The 19,960-nt window shown below is 40.8% G+C and overlaps 2 protein-coding genes across 2 annotated transcripts; both read right to left on the reverse strand.

Moving 5' to 3' along the window:
• Window positions 1–3,426: 3,426 nt before the first annotated feature.
• On the reverse strand, window positions 3,427–14,426 carry popdc2 (popeye domain cAMP effector 2). The gene is made up of 4 exons (XM_073473881.1): window positions 13,669–14,426; window positions 10,354–10,462; window positions 8,941–9,535; window positions 3,427–4,710 (listed from the first exon to the last, which is right to left on the reverse strand). Exons 1-3 carry the CDS (start codon window positions 14,160–14,162, stop codon window positions 8,990–8,992), a joined length of 1,149 nt encoding a protein of 382 aa, XP_073329982.1. The 5' UTR covers window positions 14,163–14,426; the 3' UTR covers window positions 3,427–4,710; window positions 8,941–8,989.
• A 2,203-nt stretch (window positions 14,427–16,629) lies between these two features.
• On the reverse strand, window positions 16,630–19,262 carry cox17 (cytochrome c oxidase copper chaperone COX17). The gene is made up of 4 exons (XM_073473644.1): window positions 19,181–19,262; window positions 18,065–18,189; window positions 17,879–17,984; window positions 16,630–16,800 (listed from the first exon to the last, which is right to left on the reverse strand). Exons 2-3 carry the CDS (start codon window positions 18,175–18,177, stop codon window positions 17,900–17,902), a joined length of 198 nt encoding a protein of 65 aa, XP_073329745.1. The 5' UTR covers window positions 18,178–18,189; window positions 19,181–19,262; the 3' UTR covers window positions 16,630–16,800; window positions 17,879–17,899.
• Window positions 19,263–19,960: the final 698 nt, after the last annotated feature.

Below are 19,960 nucleotides of genomic sequence, written 5' to 3' on the forward strand. Positions count from 1 at the left end.
GGGGATAACCCCACAAACTCAGTACAAACCCTGGTCCAGAATGTGACAGGATTGTGCAGTGTAGTGATTGTCACACTGCACTTAGCCCAGGGCTAATGGTGCGTTCAGACCAAATGCGATACGAATCATCTATGTGTCTAGATTACACACAAAGTCAATTAGAAGGCGCAAATAGACGTTTATTTGCTCCGGCCAACGTGAATAATGCAAATAATGTGAACACACGAAAATTCCATCAGGATTTCCTGTGATGCTGTGTCATGACAGCCTATAGGTGTTCACATGTTAACGTCGCTGATGTCCAGACATTCATGAACAGCAATCTGTTTACTTTCAAAATGTAATAAATTACATATTACTGGTTACCTCCATTTTAAAGTAATATATTACTTTACAATATCAATCGCTGTCTGCGTAGAGTAATAAATTACTTGTAGGCTCAGTCATATGAAACACAATAGACCCATACCTTCTATAATGTAGCCTATAATGAGATGACAAGACAAAAATCTCTTTTTCTAGGCCTTTTTATTATAGTCCACATAACAGGGAATGCATATGTGATTCAAGAATGTATATTAAGGAGGATTATGCTTCATCATTAGGCCTACGAAATACGGCTCATTTCAGTCACACAGAGACTGAACAAAGAACTTATAGGCTCGTCATCTTTATGGTAACGTTATCTTACCTAATTGTTTTTGACAGGGATTTTGCAGACTAGCTTTCTGAAAGCTTGTGATTCTACTGTTGAGAGAGGCTGCATATCTTCAACAACATACTCTGCCACAAGCCTCCTCACTTCTCGGGGTTCAAGCCGTTCAATCCGGGCAGATTGAGTTCCAGAGAAATCTGTTTTTTGGTGCTTTACATTAAGCTTGCTCGTGCTCTCATCTTGCTAACGTCATCTGTCTCAGTTAGTTCAGTATTCGCGTGAACCCTCTCCAGGTGTTTCTTCAGGTTACTTCTGCTGTGTCTTGCCAAGAGTTCCTTCGGCTTCCCTCCGTGACATAGTTTACACTTGACTATTATGTTCTTGTCCTTTTCTTTTTACAAACTCAAAATAATGGGAGTATGCCCTTCTCGCAAACACATAGCCAACCAGCGCCTTGGTGGCGGGAGGTCGCGGTCATGCGCTTGTGGATGGGTTCTTGAAAGATACACAACACTAATTGCAGTCAGATCACAGTGAAATGTCTTTGTTTTGGGTTCATACTGGTGTGGTAAAACAGATTAATACAGTCTACGTCTACTTGCTGGTCACAGTTACTATTTATTGATTTTAATACACGTATTAAGAAGCTGCCACTCACTGGAGGCAGATAGACAGGTGCTCCGCAGCTGAGAACTGGGCACTGGTCAGCCTCAGGGAAGGCTGGAAGCTGCAGTCATCCAGACGCAGCTCCAGATGCTGAAATAAACCGAGCTGTGTGCTGCGTGAGTTATGAGAATAAAAATGAATAATCCCGTGATCAAATTCACATGTGTAACGTGAGGCGAATATTTTCTTCATGTTTTGTCTGAACGCTCCATAAGGTAGCTGTTAGCCTCAGGCCAAGAAAGTGTTCACACGGGCACAATCCTGGAACACTGCAAATGGGAATAACCCTGACATACTAACCCTGCTCCAGGACAAAGAGATTCTGCAATAACGCCCCAACGAAGGCACACCTCCACACTGCCTTTGTATTTTAACACTGTACCAAGCAGCAGTGGTATGAAGCCACCTCAGTGTGTCATTTCATACAGCTGCAGACGTTGCGGAACCAAAAGAGACGTAACGGTACACATCATAACATTGAGATCTGTGATTTGTTTTTAGCCACACAGTTTTTTTAACAGTTTCCACATGTAAATCTAAAAATGTCTCAGCATAACGTTTATAATCATATGGATGCTGTTTTAAAGTGTTGTGATCCAGAAGTGAGAGAAACAGTCCCTAGGACAGACAGGATGACAGCGACTGTTTCTCTCATATAAATTGCAAAATACATGACCTGCTACCACATTACTGTTGTTTGGTCCTGTAACGTTGCTTTGTGGGTTGAAGTGTGGGACATTTCTCTTGTATTTGATGAGTGAAGGATCTGTTTAGCTGTCAGACTGTGAACACCATCAGAACATCACACTCCTGTCCCACACTGCCGGCTTATCCATTCGCACAGACGTCATCCCGCCTCTAACTACCTCCGGTGGCAGATCAGAGGCGGAATGACACTGTCCCCCCATTCCGCCTCTGTAACTTGCACACAGATGGCAAGGCGGAGTAAAGGCTCAATATTCCCTCCTTGAAAAGACAGTGTGAAAGGGGCTTGTGTGTGAAAAGAGGCTAAGTTATCCCAGGGTTCCCTCCTAACCTTGGGCTTAGAATATGCAGTGTGAAAAGCCCTTTTGGTGCAGTGGTGAATGGGCAGACCACTCCTTCATCTCTCCCCTCTCAGTTTCACTGATTATCCGACGGCTGTTGCTCAGGAGGTAGAGCAGGTCACCTGGTAATCAGAAGGTCACTGGTTCAAATCCCTGACTCCCCTGGCTGTCAGAGCATCCTTGAGCAATATACTGAACCCCATGGCTGCCTATGCCATCAGTGTGTGAGTAAATGGGTGGATGTGACAAGTGTTGTAAAGCGCTTTGAGCGGTCAGTAGACTGGACAAGCGCTGTAGGAAGTCCATTTACCATTATCAGATGGGGGCATCTGTATTTTGGTGTGTTGTTATTACCAAATATTTGTTAATATATGTGTTTTCAAGGCACATTTTGTATGATTTGTATTTTAATTCAATGATTTATTAGCAAGTTGTGTTACTCTAGATTTATAACAGACTGAAGCTTCTGACTGAGGTTAGTAACAGATTAATATTAGTAAGGTAGCTAAGCTGTGATATTACCCTAACTGAACTAACTGTGAGTTACATGATCCACAGCTCTTTACATGGTGACCAGGCGTTAGGTAATTACCACATGTTGATTTAATCAAAGCAGAGACTGCTTCATTCATAATTACAATACATCATGATAAAGATTGTTGTTAAAAAAATTTCTGCAGTTTTTTGATACCCATAATGTATAGCTTTGTTGTTTTATAGCACAGTTAATAATCAGGGGAGCAACAACAACAAATTAACTAAATCACCCATTTGGAGAAATCATTAAGTTGTCATCAGGTCATCAGCCTATACTCTGAAGGGTGAGCTTTAATTGTGTAGAGGCATTCCTTCATCACAGGTCATATGAGGTAGATGTGTTGTATATGGTTGCAGTCTGCTTGTCCATGCATCTCCCATAGACTACAATAGAACTGGCACCATGATGTTGGAATGGGTGCTGTAAGCTCAGTGTTAAGTGGAAGCAGACAGTCACAGAAAACAAACTACATTTTCACTGCACACAAAGAGCTTTATGGAGAAATCTTGGCCCCAAGAAAATACTTTTTGAAAACTTTTACTTCTTCATTTTAGTCCCATGTCTCTATTTGGAAGTCAATAACAGACAAATAACACAATTCACAGTATACATGTGTGTATTAAATACAAAAATGAAAAAAGTGGTTTACAGGCATCCAATATCATCAAAGAAGAAGTGAGTCGTTGTCCTTGAATTTGGTATCATGCTCTGAAAATCAGTACAACAAGCTCACCTCTTACATTTCTGACAGTGAACCAAGTCCAGGTGCATTCAGATTAATCAACAAAACATGCCCAACAAAACATGAAAGTTAAACTGTAAAAATCTACACAGCCAGGTTGCTCATCCACTGGTTGGAAAAGTTCTGTAAAATATGCAAAAATAAATGTTTTCCAGGTCTTCAAAAGGATTAAGAATTGATTTTGTATTTTAAGCAGTTGTTACAGCTCTAATCAATTCATATAATGTGATTTAAATCAGTCATAGCCAGAAAATGTGAAGTAACCTTACTGAGTTAAATCAGTATTCTTTGTAGAAAACATCTAAAGTCAAATTTAACATTAAATCACGTGAAGTCAAGTCCAAATCAAACAATCATAGCTGTAACATCAAATATAAGTGAGATGAAACACAAATTCATCTGTTTCTGTATCACAGAATCCATTTTTATAACGTAACATTTCATAACATTTAACATGCTGGTAAGTAACGAGGTGTTGGCTGTCCCTGTCCTCAGTGTTCCAGTGCCATTAACATGATGGTTTAATTAATGTTGGATACAGAATCTGCAAGTCCATCTGTAATTGGACAGATGTTTCTCTCTGATAGCAGCTGCAGAAACACACTACACAATATAAATGTTCTTTAAACAATTTATTTGTTCACTCAGCTGTTAAATTATAGATTTTGTAAATGCCATCTGCAAGTTTCATTCAAACAGAATAGATTTGGCAGGTCCACCTGTCTGTGAGGGCAATTAGTCTTTTACGAGGTACATTTCAGAGTCTCACAGTGGCCTTAATGCTGCTCAGAGACCAAGTGAAATGATTATGGTGATAAATATCAGCCTCGAATATTGATTGCTAACATTGGCTGTCTTGTTACTTGAAGTGAGGTGAGAACAGGGACAGAGAGCGAGGAGACAGTGTCATAACAAGTGACATGTGACACATTCATACTGCTATACTGTAAATAATATAGTGTTTCCAGGAGAGACTCTTCTCACAGTTTGGGAGTGTCAGTGGGAGCCAGCGGCGCTCTGCCCCTCAGGAAACGAGGTGGTAGGTTTCTGTCACTATCACCTCCTGCAGAGTCAACATCGAAGCTCAGGTTAGGAATGTCATGATCACACATCAGACTCAAAGTGTTTTCATACCAATATCTCATCATGAAAGACAAGTGAAGTGCTATTACAGTGCAACTGCAATAGATCTGTGTCTGTATTCATTCTGCACAGCACAGTTTCTCTTCCACCGAGAATAGTGACAAAAATAACTGTAAAGTTTGCCACTTCACAGCTAATTATTCATTTCACAGTTCAGCATCAGGGGTTTTGGTGATGTGTTATATTAAAAACAAAGCCCATTTGTCAGTTAAAAACATACAACACAATGTTTTCCAAAAAACAAAAGAACACCAAATATTCGACTGTGTGCTTACTGTCTGTTCAAAATATGCTGAATGTGCAAATGGCAGCTCTAAAGAGACACCCTGGCTCTTTAACTCCAGGGGACTGAAGCCAAAACCAGACAGCTGTTATATATAGTTTACATTTTTCTGCTGAAACTCAACTGTAGCTGCTGACAGTTTGCTGGTCATTCACACACATGGAGCCAGAAATGCACAGAATATCATCATTATCTGTGTTTGATAGAGGCCGTTTCATCCAAGATTGATGTTGAGACATATTATAGGGGAATTCCAGTATTTCTAAATGTGGGCCCTCTATCTTCATGTGTTGGTGTGTAAATAATTTACGCTTCCCAAAAGTTTTGGGATTGGTCCGGCTGGCAGCCGCAACACGGCTGCAATGGCTGCAGTGTAATCCTTTGGGGCAACTCCGACCTTCAAAGTTACGTCCACCAAGTGCTTGATTTTTGTCTCTGACAGGCCGAGGTTGTTATTCTAAGCGTCTGACAACATTATGGAAACAATTCATTTTGTTTTACAATAAGAACAGAAACACAAGTCTCACTGAAGGAGAAGTCTTGCTCTGAAAATCTTGCAAGGTGAGTCGGTACAGTTGATGCCTCATCTACGTCGTCACAATCATCTTAATATTTGAAACAAATTCTTGCCAGGAGTTCCTCAAGGTAAACTCTGAACTCTCCTCTCCGACTCTAACTCATGTTTCCACTGTCTTCCTGCAACAACGCACCTCTCACAAGATTTCAGAGTGAGACTTCTCTTTTAGCAAGACTTGATTCTACTCTGTAACAAAAAGGTCTCTCTCTGGTGGAATCGTTTCTGTAATATTGTCAGACACTTAGAATAACAACCTCAGCCTGTCAGTGCCAAAAACAAGCACCTTTAGCACACATACAGTTGGAGTTGTCCCAAAGGATTACATTGCAGCCTTTGTAGCCATGTTGCAGCTGCCAGCTGAGGCAATCTGCTGGACCGATTCCAAAAGCTTTGGTCAGTATGAATCATTTACACACCCGAACATGTAGATAAAGGACCCAGGTTTAAAAATACAGCAATTCCCTTCTCAGGATATTTCTTGACTCATTTTGTGGGGATTGGTTGTGTTGCCTTCTTGTGCAGTTCTATCATTTCTTTTCCATTGGGTCAGAGTCACTGGCCTGTGAACTGAGACTTTTATACTACTGTCTGGGATAGATATGCCCTACTGCTTTACAACCGCTCTGCAACCCAACCCGACACTGACCCCACTATCCAGCTATGAAATATGATCCTCCACCTATGATTGGCCGAGGGCTGTTTTTGGGATGGTAGGAGGGCAGGCGGGGCTGAGTGGGGATGAACAGATGAGCAGACAGACAGACAGACAGACAGACAGACACAGGATTATTAGCATTGAACTGAATCATTTGGACATCCCCCGAATTTCCAAGCTCTAATCCTGATCAGATAGGAACACAGCTGCTGCCCGACCAACCTCCTGCTGTCTGCGCTTACTTGCTACAGTATCGAACTTACACACGCAAACACACACAAAGTGCAGGCACACACAGTACCCAATCAGCTGTCTGAAACCGTGACGAGCGCTCTGTGCTCATTTGCTGTTAAACTGTTTTATCTGAGTGAACAAATTTAACTCTGCTACTGTACCAAAGATGACTGTAAGCTTGTGAGTGTCAGAGCCAAAGCAAACACTAATACAGAGCAGCTGGCAGGGAAGGAATTTTAATCTTAAAGTATGGTTTGAAAATAGAATAATAATCCAGATATCCCAAAAGCTGACAAGGCCAGCGGCAAAGAATTCTGGCTGCCATTTAATGTCAGTCTGTAGCTACAAATAGCCTGGTTGGTCCCTAAACACCATTTAATCAAAACACACACTCATTTAGCAAGTTAACAATATGTGTGTTTACATTTAAATGCAAAAAGATCGAGCAGCCAGAGCATCAGATCCTCTTGAGATAAATCAAATTAGTTCAAAGAGCAAGAAAACAAAATAACTATGTTAACCAGAGAACAGTACAGCCGAGGTGGTTTCTCAGACGTTGCTAGGGCTGGAAAATAATTTGATATTTCTGTACATTGATCATAACGTGTCATTATTTTACAAAATTCTGTTCTGTTTATTGCTACATGAGTATTTGAGGTTTTATTGTGTTGAACATCAAATTCACATTGATAAAACAGTCCCGTCACAGGCTGTTATGTAACATGAGCGTTTGATCATATCACATGATTCTCATCAGCAGATGGGGTTTGCCCAGTTGTCATGGATTTGCAGATGTTTATTTATTTATTTATTTATTAGGACATTTGTGGATGAAGATCATGTGATCCAAGTTTCAGAACAGGCTAACAAACACATGCTGTGATGGGATTGTTTTCTCTACCAGCGTTTCTGAGGTCATGATGGAACTTTGTACTTCAAGTATCCAAAGTAAAATTACTCATTATGCTAAATACTTTGAGTGTGTTAAATTATTATTGTTTCATTAAAATGTAAGCACACTGTAGGCTAAATCATTTTGGCCTTCGTTAAAACACTGCCTTACATATATGAGTTTACTTAATTTAGTTTCAATAAGTAGGTCAAAGTCTGCTTTGTGTGAAACCAGTTGTTAAGTTTAGAGTTTAGCAAGAGACAACTTTCTCACCCCCCAGCATTTCCGAGTGGTATCGTTGTCTGCACCGCTGTTGCAATGACAACAAAACATACGTTTATTTAATCATTAAGTCCGTAATGTGAAAGAAGACAGAAGCAGACAGAAATGGTGCCAGGCTGGCAACCTGACGGGATCACCTGTTAACCTTCTTATTCCCGGGATAGTTTGTGCCTGGTGGCTGGTGATAGTGAGGTATATAGGAAAGCAATCTAAACACTGATGATTTCGTTATTTTACAGCTATTACATTATGCAATCAACATTTACTTCTTAATGATACGTCAACGCAAAAAATGTGTCTATTGCCAGTTTAACTAAACTTGAGAAAACAGGTTCAAAAAACTTAAATTATTCAGTTGAATCAAAAACTGTTCCATCACACGCATCAACGTTACAAACTAATTTGATTTCCTTTAACATTTTCTCATGTTAAAGAATGTGTTCTTTATTTCACACACAAAAAAAACTGCAGCTGTTCCTGCTGGAGCGACTTTGTTCCAGCATTTAGAATAAAGACAATATGTGAAAGTGAATTGTGATTGAACCCTTTACAATAAATTCATCCGACTCATCATTTCAAGTTAGAACTTTGTCTGAAAATAAAAACTAAACTAAATCTTAAGTTTAATTTACTTGAAATAAATAAAACTTGCATATTTAGTTGATGAGAAAAGATTAGTTTTAGATTCCACTAAATTCCAGTCCTGATTTTTTACAGTGAAGCATTTTAATGTTGTTGACGGTTGTAGTAGGATTAATGATACTATATTAATTATTATTTAAGTAGCTTTATGCACTTAATGTACTGGGTAGTTTAATCTAAAATATTTCATTTTATATTTCAGATAATCGGATGTGTTGTATTTAATATCATGAATCTGTGGTAACTAGAAATTATAGCTGTCAAAAATAAATGTAGTGGAGTAAAATTCCTCTAAACTGGAAGTGGAAATGGAAATACTCCAAATGGAATACCTGAAAAAAGGTATATATACTTGAATCGTTGTACCCAGTAAATTTCTACCGTTGCATTTGTCAGTTGTCATAAATCTGTAAAATGATACGGGGAGGGGATTAATATTCATATAAATGCTGTACTGCCTTCAGCCATATAGCCCAGACCTGTACTGTATCTTGCTAACATCAGGTTAGTAAGAATTGTGCACCGCAAGCCACCCATGCACACACACCACCCCCATGCCACTCTCCACCCAGGTGAGGTACTTACATGTAGCTTAAGTGGTGACCCAGTGTGTTAGCTCCAGCACCCTGCCCCTCTACCTCAAATAATCCCTCTCATTGCCATAATCCATTAAGGAGCCTGCCACATCAGCAAAGTCCTCCAGGACCAGGCTGGTGGAGTCCTCACCAGAGGGCAGCTCCGGGTCCGACGCCCAGGGGTGCTGGTAGTAGTCATGCTGGGGTGCCTGGGGTTCATCCATGGTGGTCTTTCTTGGTCCCTGCAGGAGGGGCTGAAGGGGCTGAGGCTGGGGTGGATCAGACCTCTGGTAGGCCGGTGCTGCATCTTCCACCTGCTGTTCAGTCTGCTGCTCCTTGGCAGTGCCGCCATCACTGCCACTGCCGCCCTCGCTGCCCTGCGAGGACGGGGCCAGCACATGGTAGAGGCTGGGAAGGCGAATGTCCAGCAGCACGCCACTCTTAATGTAGAGCTTGTTGTTGAGGTTGTAGAGCTTCTCAGCGATGTCGTAGCCCAGCATGACAGAGAAGAGACGGGCGATGTAGCGTTCCTTTGATATTAGCATATAGAGGCGCCGACGACGCCATGAGATGTAGCGGGAGTCTTCCTCTGCTGTCAGGGTCACCTGGGAAGTATGAATGAATATCAATGTCTTAAAGGTACTAGGGCACACATGTATGCATTTGAGCATACAGATCAACAATATTTCCCTAATCGACAGCTGGTGACCTTAATGCTAAAGGAAATGTTCCTGCAACTGCAGGACTGCTCTCTCATCAACATGGATGTAAACAATATAAACACATGTTTTATGGTTATAGTTATTTGTAACAAGAATACACAATGTGTTTTGGTGTGTAACACTTAATGTGAATGCCTGATTACAAGAACTCTAACTTTGTCAAGGGAAAATGTCAGAATATTTGTCATGTGTCTATAATGTCATGTCAAAGGAATAGTTTGACATTTTGGGAAATTCACCTATTTGCTTTCTTGTCGAGGGTTAGATGAGAAGATCAATACCACTCATCCATCATTAACTAATTCGTTAACTAAATCATTAACTAATTAAGACAGTAAAAATGCCAGATAAATATTAATGAAAATAATCATTAGTGGCAGCTTGACCTTTGTTTGTGCACCTCACTGATCCAATACCCAGCAATGCCTTCTTGTTTGCAAAGCCTGCATATCCACCATGACCTCCAGGCCTCGTTTCTACTTTAACCGAGCTAATCTTAAGCAACAGGATATGTGAAAGACAAGAGGACAGCTGCTTTCCCATGTTCAGCTTATCAGTCAGAAGCGGGGTCCGATAGAAGGCAACAAAAGACAACTTGATATCCACGTATGGTTTCTTGTTTCAAATCCGACAATGACAGCACATCAGGTTTAACATTTTACTGCCACACTTCGCACTGACTAAACTGCCAAAACCCATACCTGAAACTTTCCCTCCTCGTTTGGCCTGATAGACTCCCACTCCGGAGAGTCGAGGAACTGGTGGCGGTGGATGTAATGCAGGAACTGGCCCTCCAAAGACACGTTGATCCTAAAAGAGAAATAGAGAGTAAGATACAAGGTTAAAAAGAGAGACGAGGATTAAGATGTGATAATGAGAGCAGGGAGGGAGCTGGAGGTCACTTTGCCAGTGCCAGTCCAAGATCTTGGAGGTAAATATTAGCATGACTATCTCTGCGAGAGAAGCTGTGAACAGATTGAAGAGTTCCTTAAACAGTACGAGTTTTCTCCTGAGCCAGGATCCCCTCTGCACAAAGGAATCATAGTTTAAGACATTCCTCCCAGAGAAGGAAGCTTTATTTGAAAAGAATGACTTCCGCAGAGTGAGATGACCCAGCACACTAAACACTGAGCCGTCATTGGATTACATCAAAGGTTTCTGTTTTATCCTTATTTCAACTTGAGCTGAATGTTGTCATATCAGGGCTGCTTCGTGTCATTCACCTGACATCTACAGAAAGAAATACATAGAAGACTGCTGTTCTCAAAAAAATATTATGTTCCAGACTTTATTCTCACATTCTCTCAGCAGCTGCTTGTATAGTAGGATTCGCACCGGCAAAGGATATAACTGTTGATAAAACGCTGCTGCGCCGTCTCCTCAGACAGAGTGCCGCTGAGAAGAGTGGGGTGCTCTGAATAACCAAACAATAAAATCTGACAGTGCTCTTTATGAACGGTCCAGTTTGTGCAAGAGTGCACTCTGGCACTATTTATGAATGCACCCTTAGATTAGTTTCCCACGTCATGTGGCTGACAGCCCACAGTGCACATTTGACATTTTGACACTGCGTACAAAAATAATTTATCATATCATTTTCAAAAGACGGGGTTTTCATCATATAACAGGCAGCGACAATAAAGAAAATGTATTTTTGTTGCTTTAATAAGGCGCCCCTTGTGGCTGGTCCCCGTTATGGGCAGCTACTGGATACAACAAACGACATTTAATTAAAAGTCTAAAGCAGGTCAGTAGTCTAAATTAAAGACTCAGGCGATCATAAATAGTCTACATGACACTGGTATTCTGTATTCAGATAAATGCTTGGTAGAGTATTTGTTCACTATCTTTATAGCGGTTTAAAACTAGGCTACTACAGGACTATATTTAGACTCTTCATAACAGTGGGTGTTAATTAACAGCTATTTTCCTGCGTAGTGTAGTAGGTTTTAATTACCCTGTATGGCACGGGTAGGAGTGTCCACTGGAAAGCCCTGCGCTAAAAATGCCACTGCCCTGCTGATACGGTACTTTGTGGCACTAACACTATATGACCAGAAGTATGAGGACACCCCTGTCTTTTGGTTTCGGGCTGCTTTTCTCGTTTGGGACCCAAGGTCCTGTTTAAAGCAGCTATATGGAGCTTTCGTCTTGTGTTGAGTCTAGCGGCCCCTGTGGAGAATAAACATAATACCACTATATATGGATATATGGGAAATACACAATACTGCTGTATGAGTGTCCTCCTGTAGTAAGGAGCTGTCCGACTCCTCAATTCATCCTCAGCACTCCGCCATAAAAAAATCAACTGAAACCAGACTTTGTTGTCAGAAATCAGTGTGAACATCACTAATGCTCTTGTGTCTGAATGGGAGCAAATCCCTGCAGCCAGATTCAAAATCTGATGAACAGTCTTCCGAGCAGAGTGGCGCAGATTAATGCCCATGGTTTTGGAACGAGATGTCCCAACTATCACGTGTCCACATGTCCACATACTTTTGGCCACGTAGTGCAGTCATGCCAAACAGGAGACTGTTGATTAATGAAAAATGCCTTAAGTAACATGTTTAGTAGTAACACACATAACAGTCATTCAGTCTTTAAATCTGAAACAAAAATGATGCACATAACATAACAAACACACCCAAAGAGCCAAAAATCAAGAACTGTGCAGAAAAAAATAATCATTATTATCTTTTTGTTTGTTTCTTGTCCCAGATTTGGCCTGTACACTGAGCTGGTATCAGCGTGGCCAACATTTAATTTAAGGTAAGAGGAGCACAGCGTCCACTCCTCTCTAAAGTACAAAGATATCATTTGACCAGCTGGCAGTGTGCAGAGGCACGGCACACTGGTGAGTCACAGACAAAAATACACTGTTTACAACATTTCTCTTGTGTAGGCTCCAGGACTGTGAAATCTAATGCAGTTCCACTTTGAGGATGTTTGGATGAAGAGGATACATTTCCTGTGACGGTTCCACGCTGCCAACAGCATGAAAGAGACAGAAATAGGGACCCAGCTCCGCAGTTAAAATAGAAGATTTGTTTAAAACAATGGCTGCTAGTATTTCTATCACTAAAAGAAGAATTTAAACCAGTAAATACTACAATAGATACCAGTGTTACAAATTAGTGAACACCTTCTGATTAAGTCGCCTTCTGATTAACCTGCAACAACATGCTATCAGCTGTGTCCAGATGAAACGTCATATACTAGAGTTGATAAATATATACAATATATATTATTATCTTGATATGAGACTACATATGATCTTAGATTTTGGATATCGTTGTATCATGATATGGCGTAAGTGTTGTCTTTTCATGGTTTTAAAGGCTGTGTAACTGTAAAGTGATGTCATTTTCAGACTGTTCTACTTGTTCTAGCATTTGTCTTTAACCACTTATTAATTATACTCACATTACTGATGATTATTGATCAAAAATGTCATTGTGTTAGTATTTTGTCAATGTGCCAGTAGTCATCATTGCAGTATTGTCTCAATATCAATGTCAATGTATTTGGTCAAAAATATGGTGTCCTTTGATTTTGTTGCTCAGTCCTAGAAAATCACACAGTGGCGCCCACAAGAGGTCTCCTGACCCTGAGCATTTTAGCATCTTTCAGCTCATTGTTTTGGTTTTACAGCCACAACTTAACTGTTTTGACATACTGCACTCTACCTGATGAGGGACAAAATTAGCGATTAGATAGTGGACACAGTGACGGGCATTAAGAATAACTATAGTAACTGTACAGAAAAGCCAATCTACTCGCTGACAATCGTGTTTGCTCATGTAGGTCATATAGAAGCGTCAGTTCTAAACTGAGACTTTAATAGCCAGTTTAGAGTTCCTTGTAGTACGTTTAAGTATGTTTACATTGTGATATCACTACTTTTTCTCGAGTTTGTTGATTGTATATCGTTGGAGACAGTTAGTGGTGGTGGTTTGCATTATGTAGTACAGGTGTGTAGATGTGCACACACATGCCCAAACGCACACAGTCCCCACCTCCCAGACAGCAGAAAGGAGAGCTGGTCGATGGGCGTCTTGCCCTCCACGGCGTACGTCTCTCCTGCTTTCAGCACCACCACCTTGTTCTCAAAGGCACCTGAGATCTCCTTGAACACCTGGATGGGCACGCCCAGCGGCAGGTAGACCGCTTGGTAGAGGGAGGTCAGCTCATCACTGCTTATGCCCTCCTGGTGCAGCCGGTAAAGGAGGTGGCAGATCTGAGCCAAGCAGGCCAGCAGCAGAAGCAAGTTCCAGGTGAAGACGTCCAGGCCGCACATTGTCATCCAACCCCACAGGGTCAGGCACCCGAAGGCGGGTGCCAGGAAGCCAAAGATGAAGAGGCACCCGTAGGCCCCACTGCCTCCCATGTAGCCCAGGAACAGGATGGTGTTGCCCAAATGGTATATAGCCCCCTCTGTGTTATTAGTCCAGCCATCGCAGAGAGGGGCAAAGAACAAGCTGTCCACCAGAGTCACGTTCTCTGTACTCATGGTCGAAACTCTTCAATTGACAAGCTGAAGAGAAGCTACTGATGCACAAAAGACCAAAAAAGACTTCTTATCTAACTGAACTTGGCGCTATTTTGGTACCATCAACAGTTGCCACTAGAAGATTTGTTTGAATAAAAGCTTGATGAAAAATAAACAGTTAATACTGACCAAAAATGTCAGCAGTAAATGTTTGTTCCCTTGGCGTGCAGCGGAAAATTCTTCAATGTGAAGAAGTTCTCACGGCTCTATTTGTTATAGATACACAGCTGGAATGGGTTTCTTCTGTCATTATGCGTCCCTTCCTCTCTCCTCTGGCTTCTCCCACCGTCTTTCCCTCCCGAGTCTTCCTGCCGTTTCTCTTGCTGTGCTTTTCTGCCTATTTCTCTCAGCCACTGGCCTGCACTGTAGAGCCAACAGCTGGAAGAGAAGGGATAAGGGAGGAGGGGGGCGTTGATAGAGCCCTAGAAGGATAACCATGTTTGGAATTGAAACCCAAGGAGGAAAGAGTTGTGGACAGAAAGCAGGCCTGCTACTTAACATAACAGAAAGAGAGAGGGAGAGAGGCAGGAAACGGGAGGGAGGCGAGGGACTGTGACAAATATCTCTGAGAGTGTCACACACCAGAAAAAAAAATCTCAATCCCGAGCTACAACACAGTTCTTCCTTCACCCAAACTTCATAAGTTCAGTTTACTCTCAGGGGAGCCGCTCAGCTGGTGCATATTTAGAGACACTGAAATAAGTAGGATGACGGAGCAGGTCAGATTTCAGGTATAAACACCCACCACCACCACCTCACATATCCGACTGTCCTCTCAGCCACGATGACTCACAGCTCACAGGGAAAAGTCTGTCTCAGTTCATCAGAAATTTCTCTTCTCTGCTCTTTTTTTATTAGAACAAGACAATAAACAGACAATGTAATAATGGAATACATACTGTCAAAATAAAAAAAACAAAGACATAAATGTATATTAAGCAAAATTATGGCCCTATCAGGAAGCAGAAGATTTACACTAATGAGGCACATGAGCAAAAGTAAAGATATCATGTTGAAATATTACTTGTACTTGTAATATTACTATTACTACTGGTCAAATAGTAGTTGGGTGAAATCTTAAAGTATCTGATGTACCCAAGTACCATTCTTAAGTAACTGTACTTAGTTAAATTGCATCAATATTAATATGAAGCAGTAATCTTCTGGGAACAACTGAAGTTGGCAGACTTAAAAAGGAGAAAAATACATTATATGAGCTGTGTGACAACTGAAAACAGAGACATGTTATTCTCTATAATGTCTTGCTATTATAAGTTCACATTAAGTTGATTAATTTACTGATCTGGCAGCATGAAATCATGAACTCATTTAAGAGCAGAAGGCAAGATGGTCTTTTAAATTTACTATTTTTCTTTTAGGTTTCAGTTGCATGTTTTATTAGAAATGTTGTAGACATGAGAGTGACAGGTAAGTTATGTGAATTGGTGTTTTTTGTAAAGTCATTTGAAAACATGTTCTTAATTCTGATGTAATTGGTGTCTGGTAAACATTCTGGTGGAGCATGACAATATACTAAAATCTTCATCTTTACGAGTTTGATAACAATTGTAACTTCAGGACATAGATGAACAGTTACATCTACTTGTTGCCAGCAGGTGTTCACATTAGGCTGGTCTTGTCACATAGGTGATGCCTTAGTCGACACATTGAGAGTCCAACTTTATTTGGAAGTTACAGTAACCATAACAGCATTAAGTTTGTCAGACTACCAATTTAAATCTTGACTCAACCATCACCAGGTTCCATGTAATCTGGTGAACAGAACTCTTCGACAACTAGCAATTAATGTCAACATTTTACCAAAAAAAAGTAGTAAGCTTTGCAGTAACCATTTAGCAATGTCAGGAGCAACAAAGGACTTACTACATACCAGTTTGACATCACTTTATAAGGATTATTGTAATCATTGAGCCCGTGCACCAACAGTTTAGGTGCAGATTTAGCCCATTAAACCATTGCATTTCCCAAAATCCAAAAGCAGTTAAAGTTATGCTAACATTAGAGTGTTTGTCAAGTTAGTTCACACTTGTCTCAACACAGCAAGGACTGGGTGAGGCAAATATGCACAGCCACAATGAACTTGTGTGGTTGAGAAAAATGCAAATATGGCACTTTTAAAAACCAAAAAAAGTTGGCATGAAAGAGGTGGACCAGTTCACACTTCTGCAGAGTTGCTGTAGCTTAGCATTGAATGTGTTGAACTAGATGTCCACTGCCAGGCACACTTCAGTATGAGTGACACACTACAGGGGAAGAATGCAGATATGCCAAGTATTGACTTTGCAGGGGCAGGAGTTATTTTTAAGCCTAAGTGCATACCAGGGACAGCAACTGTGGCAAGCAGCCGTTCAGAGAATGGACCTTCAACACAGAACCTTAAGATGAACACAAATGCTGACAAACCAAGTTATTGCATAGGACTTTTATTCAATTTCAAACAGTTTAGATATTCACACATTTTCAAATTCTGAAGACTTTAAAAGAGTGCTTCATCGCCACATTTCCCTTCCAGGTTGAGGTATAAATAAGAGTGAATGAAGGGAATGTCCAGGGTTGTCTTCACTTTCACAGCAATACACTGCAGGGGAGAGAAACACGAGGTCATTTCTAGTAGTGAAATGTGATACAAATTAAAGAGGAACTGAGACCCACACTGAAGTTGTTTAGGTTAGTTTATGAAATAGTAATGTTAAGATGAAGGGCTGGTTTTATATTCAGCAACAAAAGCATGCTTATTTAGCTAGGGACAAACAGCCAACAATATCAAGTTCATATTTCCTGCTTTACAAGAGCAAGTGAATATAAACCTCAACGCCAAACAGCCAGGCCTTTGACCTGCTGAAACATGAACTGAGCCACAAGGCTTCGGGTGAATTTTATGCATAGTCATGCAAGCACAAGACAGTTGCCCCACCCCCCACACCACCCATCTCTGCCCAATGTTACATGTTCTAGTCTGAAAGTGCAGTTAGTGCACAATGATGAGATCAGTTATAGCCAAGAGAAACAAGTGACCCAACAAGAGGAAACTGAAGCTATGAACGACCTGCTGAATACAAATCTGGGGTTGGGCATTTACATAGTTCACAGAAAGGGCAGGTGCTCATTAACACACCAGACTGACTCAATACAAGTGGGCCTTAGGTTGTCAGAATACATTTGTCAGCGGCCCATTAACCGGGTAGTGTCTCAGTCTGCCTGTAAAACTGAGCGTTCAAGCTTCCCATTCAGTTTTAAGTTTTACATAATCAGTGAAAGGAAGTAAGTTGTCACACCAGAAGTAGGATCTTGTGAACGATCACAGGTCATTGCAAACAAACTGCATCCATTTAATTACCCCATGTGTCTGATGCATGTCAAAGGGGATATCTTGGTGAGCATTTGATCTAATCAGACTTCACTAACCAATTTTATGCAAACTGAAGTCAGATTAATGTTGAGGCCAACAGGAAATAAGTCTCATTTAAAAACCTAGAGTTAAAATCCTAAACTTGGCATTACTGATTTTCCTTAAAGCATCACTGCACTGTTATTCCAGTTTGCACTCAACTGAACAAATCAGCACCAGCTCAGGGATACGGCATGAGGAAATTGGTTGAAGACAAGCTGATGAATAGTTACCCATGTAGTGTGTACCGCATGCATGTGGTACTTACCACACACAGAATTTGGAGTATTTAAATCTTGAAGCCAAGCGCCCTCATACACTCTTTATGTGCCTCGATCAGGTCTGTGCACATTCCCTCTCCCTTTTCAATGATGCTACAGGAAACAAGGGGGAACAATCAAATATTTTCACTTGCAACAAGAAAAGATGTTTTAGTCTCTGATCAGGTTCTTACCAAGCATCCCTGACTTTCTTGGTCTCTGGACAAGCGCAGCAGGGCTTTAGGGGCTTCTTCTCAGTGCCCTCAAGAGCAGCAGGCTCCACGCTGGCAGCTGACACGGTCGGCATCTTCTGGCTGAACTGGAGAAGTTGGATTGTTAATTTTAACAACTTGTTTTGCATCAGAACACAAGACCAGCCCTTGTCCAATCACAGGTGTTTCCAATTATCTCACTGGACAAGCACCTGCCCTGGAGGAAATGCACAGGTGTGAATACTCAGATTTCATGTAGTTGCTTAAGTTTCAGGGCCCTGTTCTAGCTCAATGGCATCATTGTTATAAGCAACATTTCTTTCGATGGCAGTCACAAGGTCTAGAAATAAAACAAAAAAAAACCCACCATGACAAATGAACAGTCCTAGGATCAAATATCAGGGTATAAAGACTAATAAAAAGTTAAACGCTAAGCATGCCGGTTCTTTGTGCAGAGGAAGAATTAACCAACTACAATCACCTGTGTGAATGTTTTGATTAAGTTTCTTGTTCCTGTTTGACTGGAGTTTACTCATTTGTATTGATGAATCGATTAAACGGGAAGTTTATCATATTCATTTAATTATAAAAACACGCTCAACATTCACTGGTTTCCAAGCCATTGTACGGCTGCAACTATCGCCTTAATTACTCTGCAGATTATCCTGATTACTTGATTAAGTAGTTGCATTATACCCATAGACTGACACGAGGGGGGCTGAACCGATGTACTGTTAGCCAAGATGAAAGCATCAATACAACACACAATAAGCAGCACAAAACACAAGTCAATGACAGGACGACCGTTTCAATGCCTTTAATGTTTGAGTTTTTGGTAGGCGGATGTGGCCGAACAAACCTGACCAGAAGTGTTTGGCAGATGTGGTTAGCTAGCTTTAGGTAACAGTTAGGAGGCATTGCATAATGCTCACGCCGGCTAACATGAAGGTAGCTAACGATGGCTAACAGTGACAGCGCTACAGACGCTAACATGAGCTGTGTCACGGCAGATAAAACTGGTTATTCAATTAACAAAAACCGTAAAGGATGACTTTAAACACATGCTGACTCACGCACTTTCTGTGTTATGTAACTTACTTGTATTGAGGCTGTCGGCGCACGCTCGTAGACTGTTCACCTTCAAAAGGAAAGCAACATGGTGAGGGTGAGCCCACGTGTGCTTTTATACAAAATCACGTGATTAGAAACGGCAGCGGGGACTTCTGGGTAATGTAGTATTTTGAAAGAAAAGACGGTTTAGAAAAAAGCTAACACATTAGCAGACGAGAAAAGACCCTCTATGGATGAACAGTAAGGCTGTTAAACGCACATTGTGATATTTATTAGTCATAAAGTCTTTAAGAGTCTTTATGCCGAATGTCACACTCAAAGTTTATTTTTGACCATGAAAAAGAAACAAAGGTCCTCTTAGTGTAGTCAAACTAGTTAAAAGCTGCTACCAGAGACAAGTTAAAGTTGTTTGTATCTCAAACTTTCTGTCAAACTCTCGTTTTTTGGTGACAATTTTCTATTTTAAAGTGAACTAACAGGCCAATAAATGTGTCCGAATTTCCTTGTTGAACATGTAATGTCAGACATGCAAGCCTAAGGGAAGTTATTTCTGTAAAAGACAGTTTATTATGAACAAACTTCAGATAATGACATTTCCTAACTGGTTTTTGCATTTCTTTATTTGAATTAGCAAAAACCTTTTAAAACTGACATTATTTAGTGTAAGTGGTGGTAAGTTTTATACAGTAGGCCTATATAGGTCAGAAAACATACAGTGAAGAGTAGTTTAATTATGTCAACAAAATCTTGACATCACAGGACTTTATTCACAGGCTTCAGGAGTACACGGGACATTGCATACGAGTG

This window comes from Pagrus major, chromosome 9 (genome assembly GCF_040436345.1).
Source record: "Pagrus major chromosome 9, Pma_NU_1.0".
Classification (NCBI taxonomy): domain Eukaryota; kingdom Metazoa; phylum Chordata; class Actinopteri; order Spariformes; family Sparidae; genus Pagrus; species Pagrus major.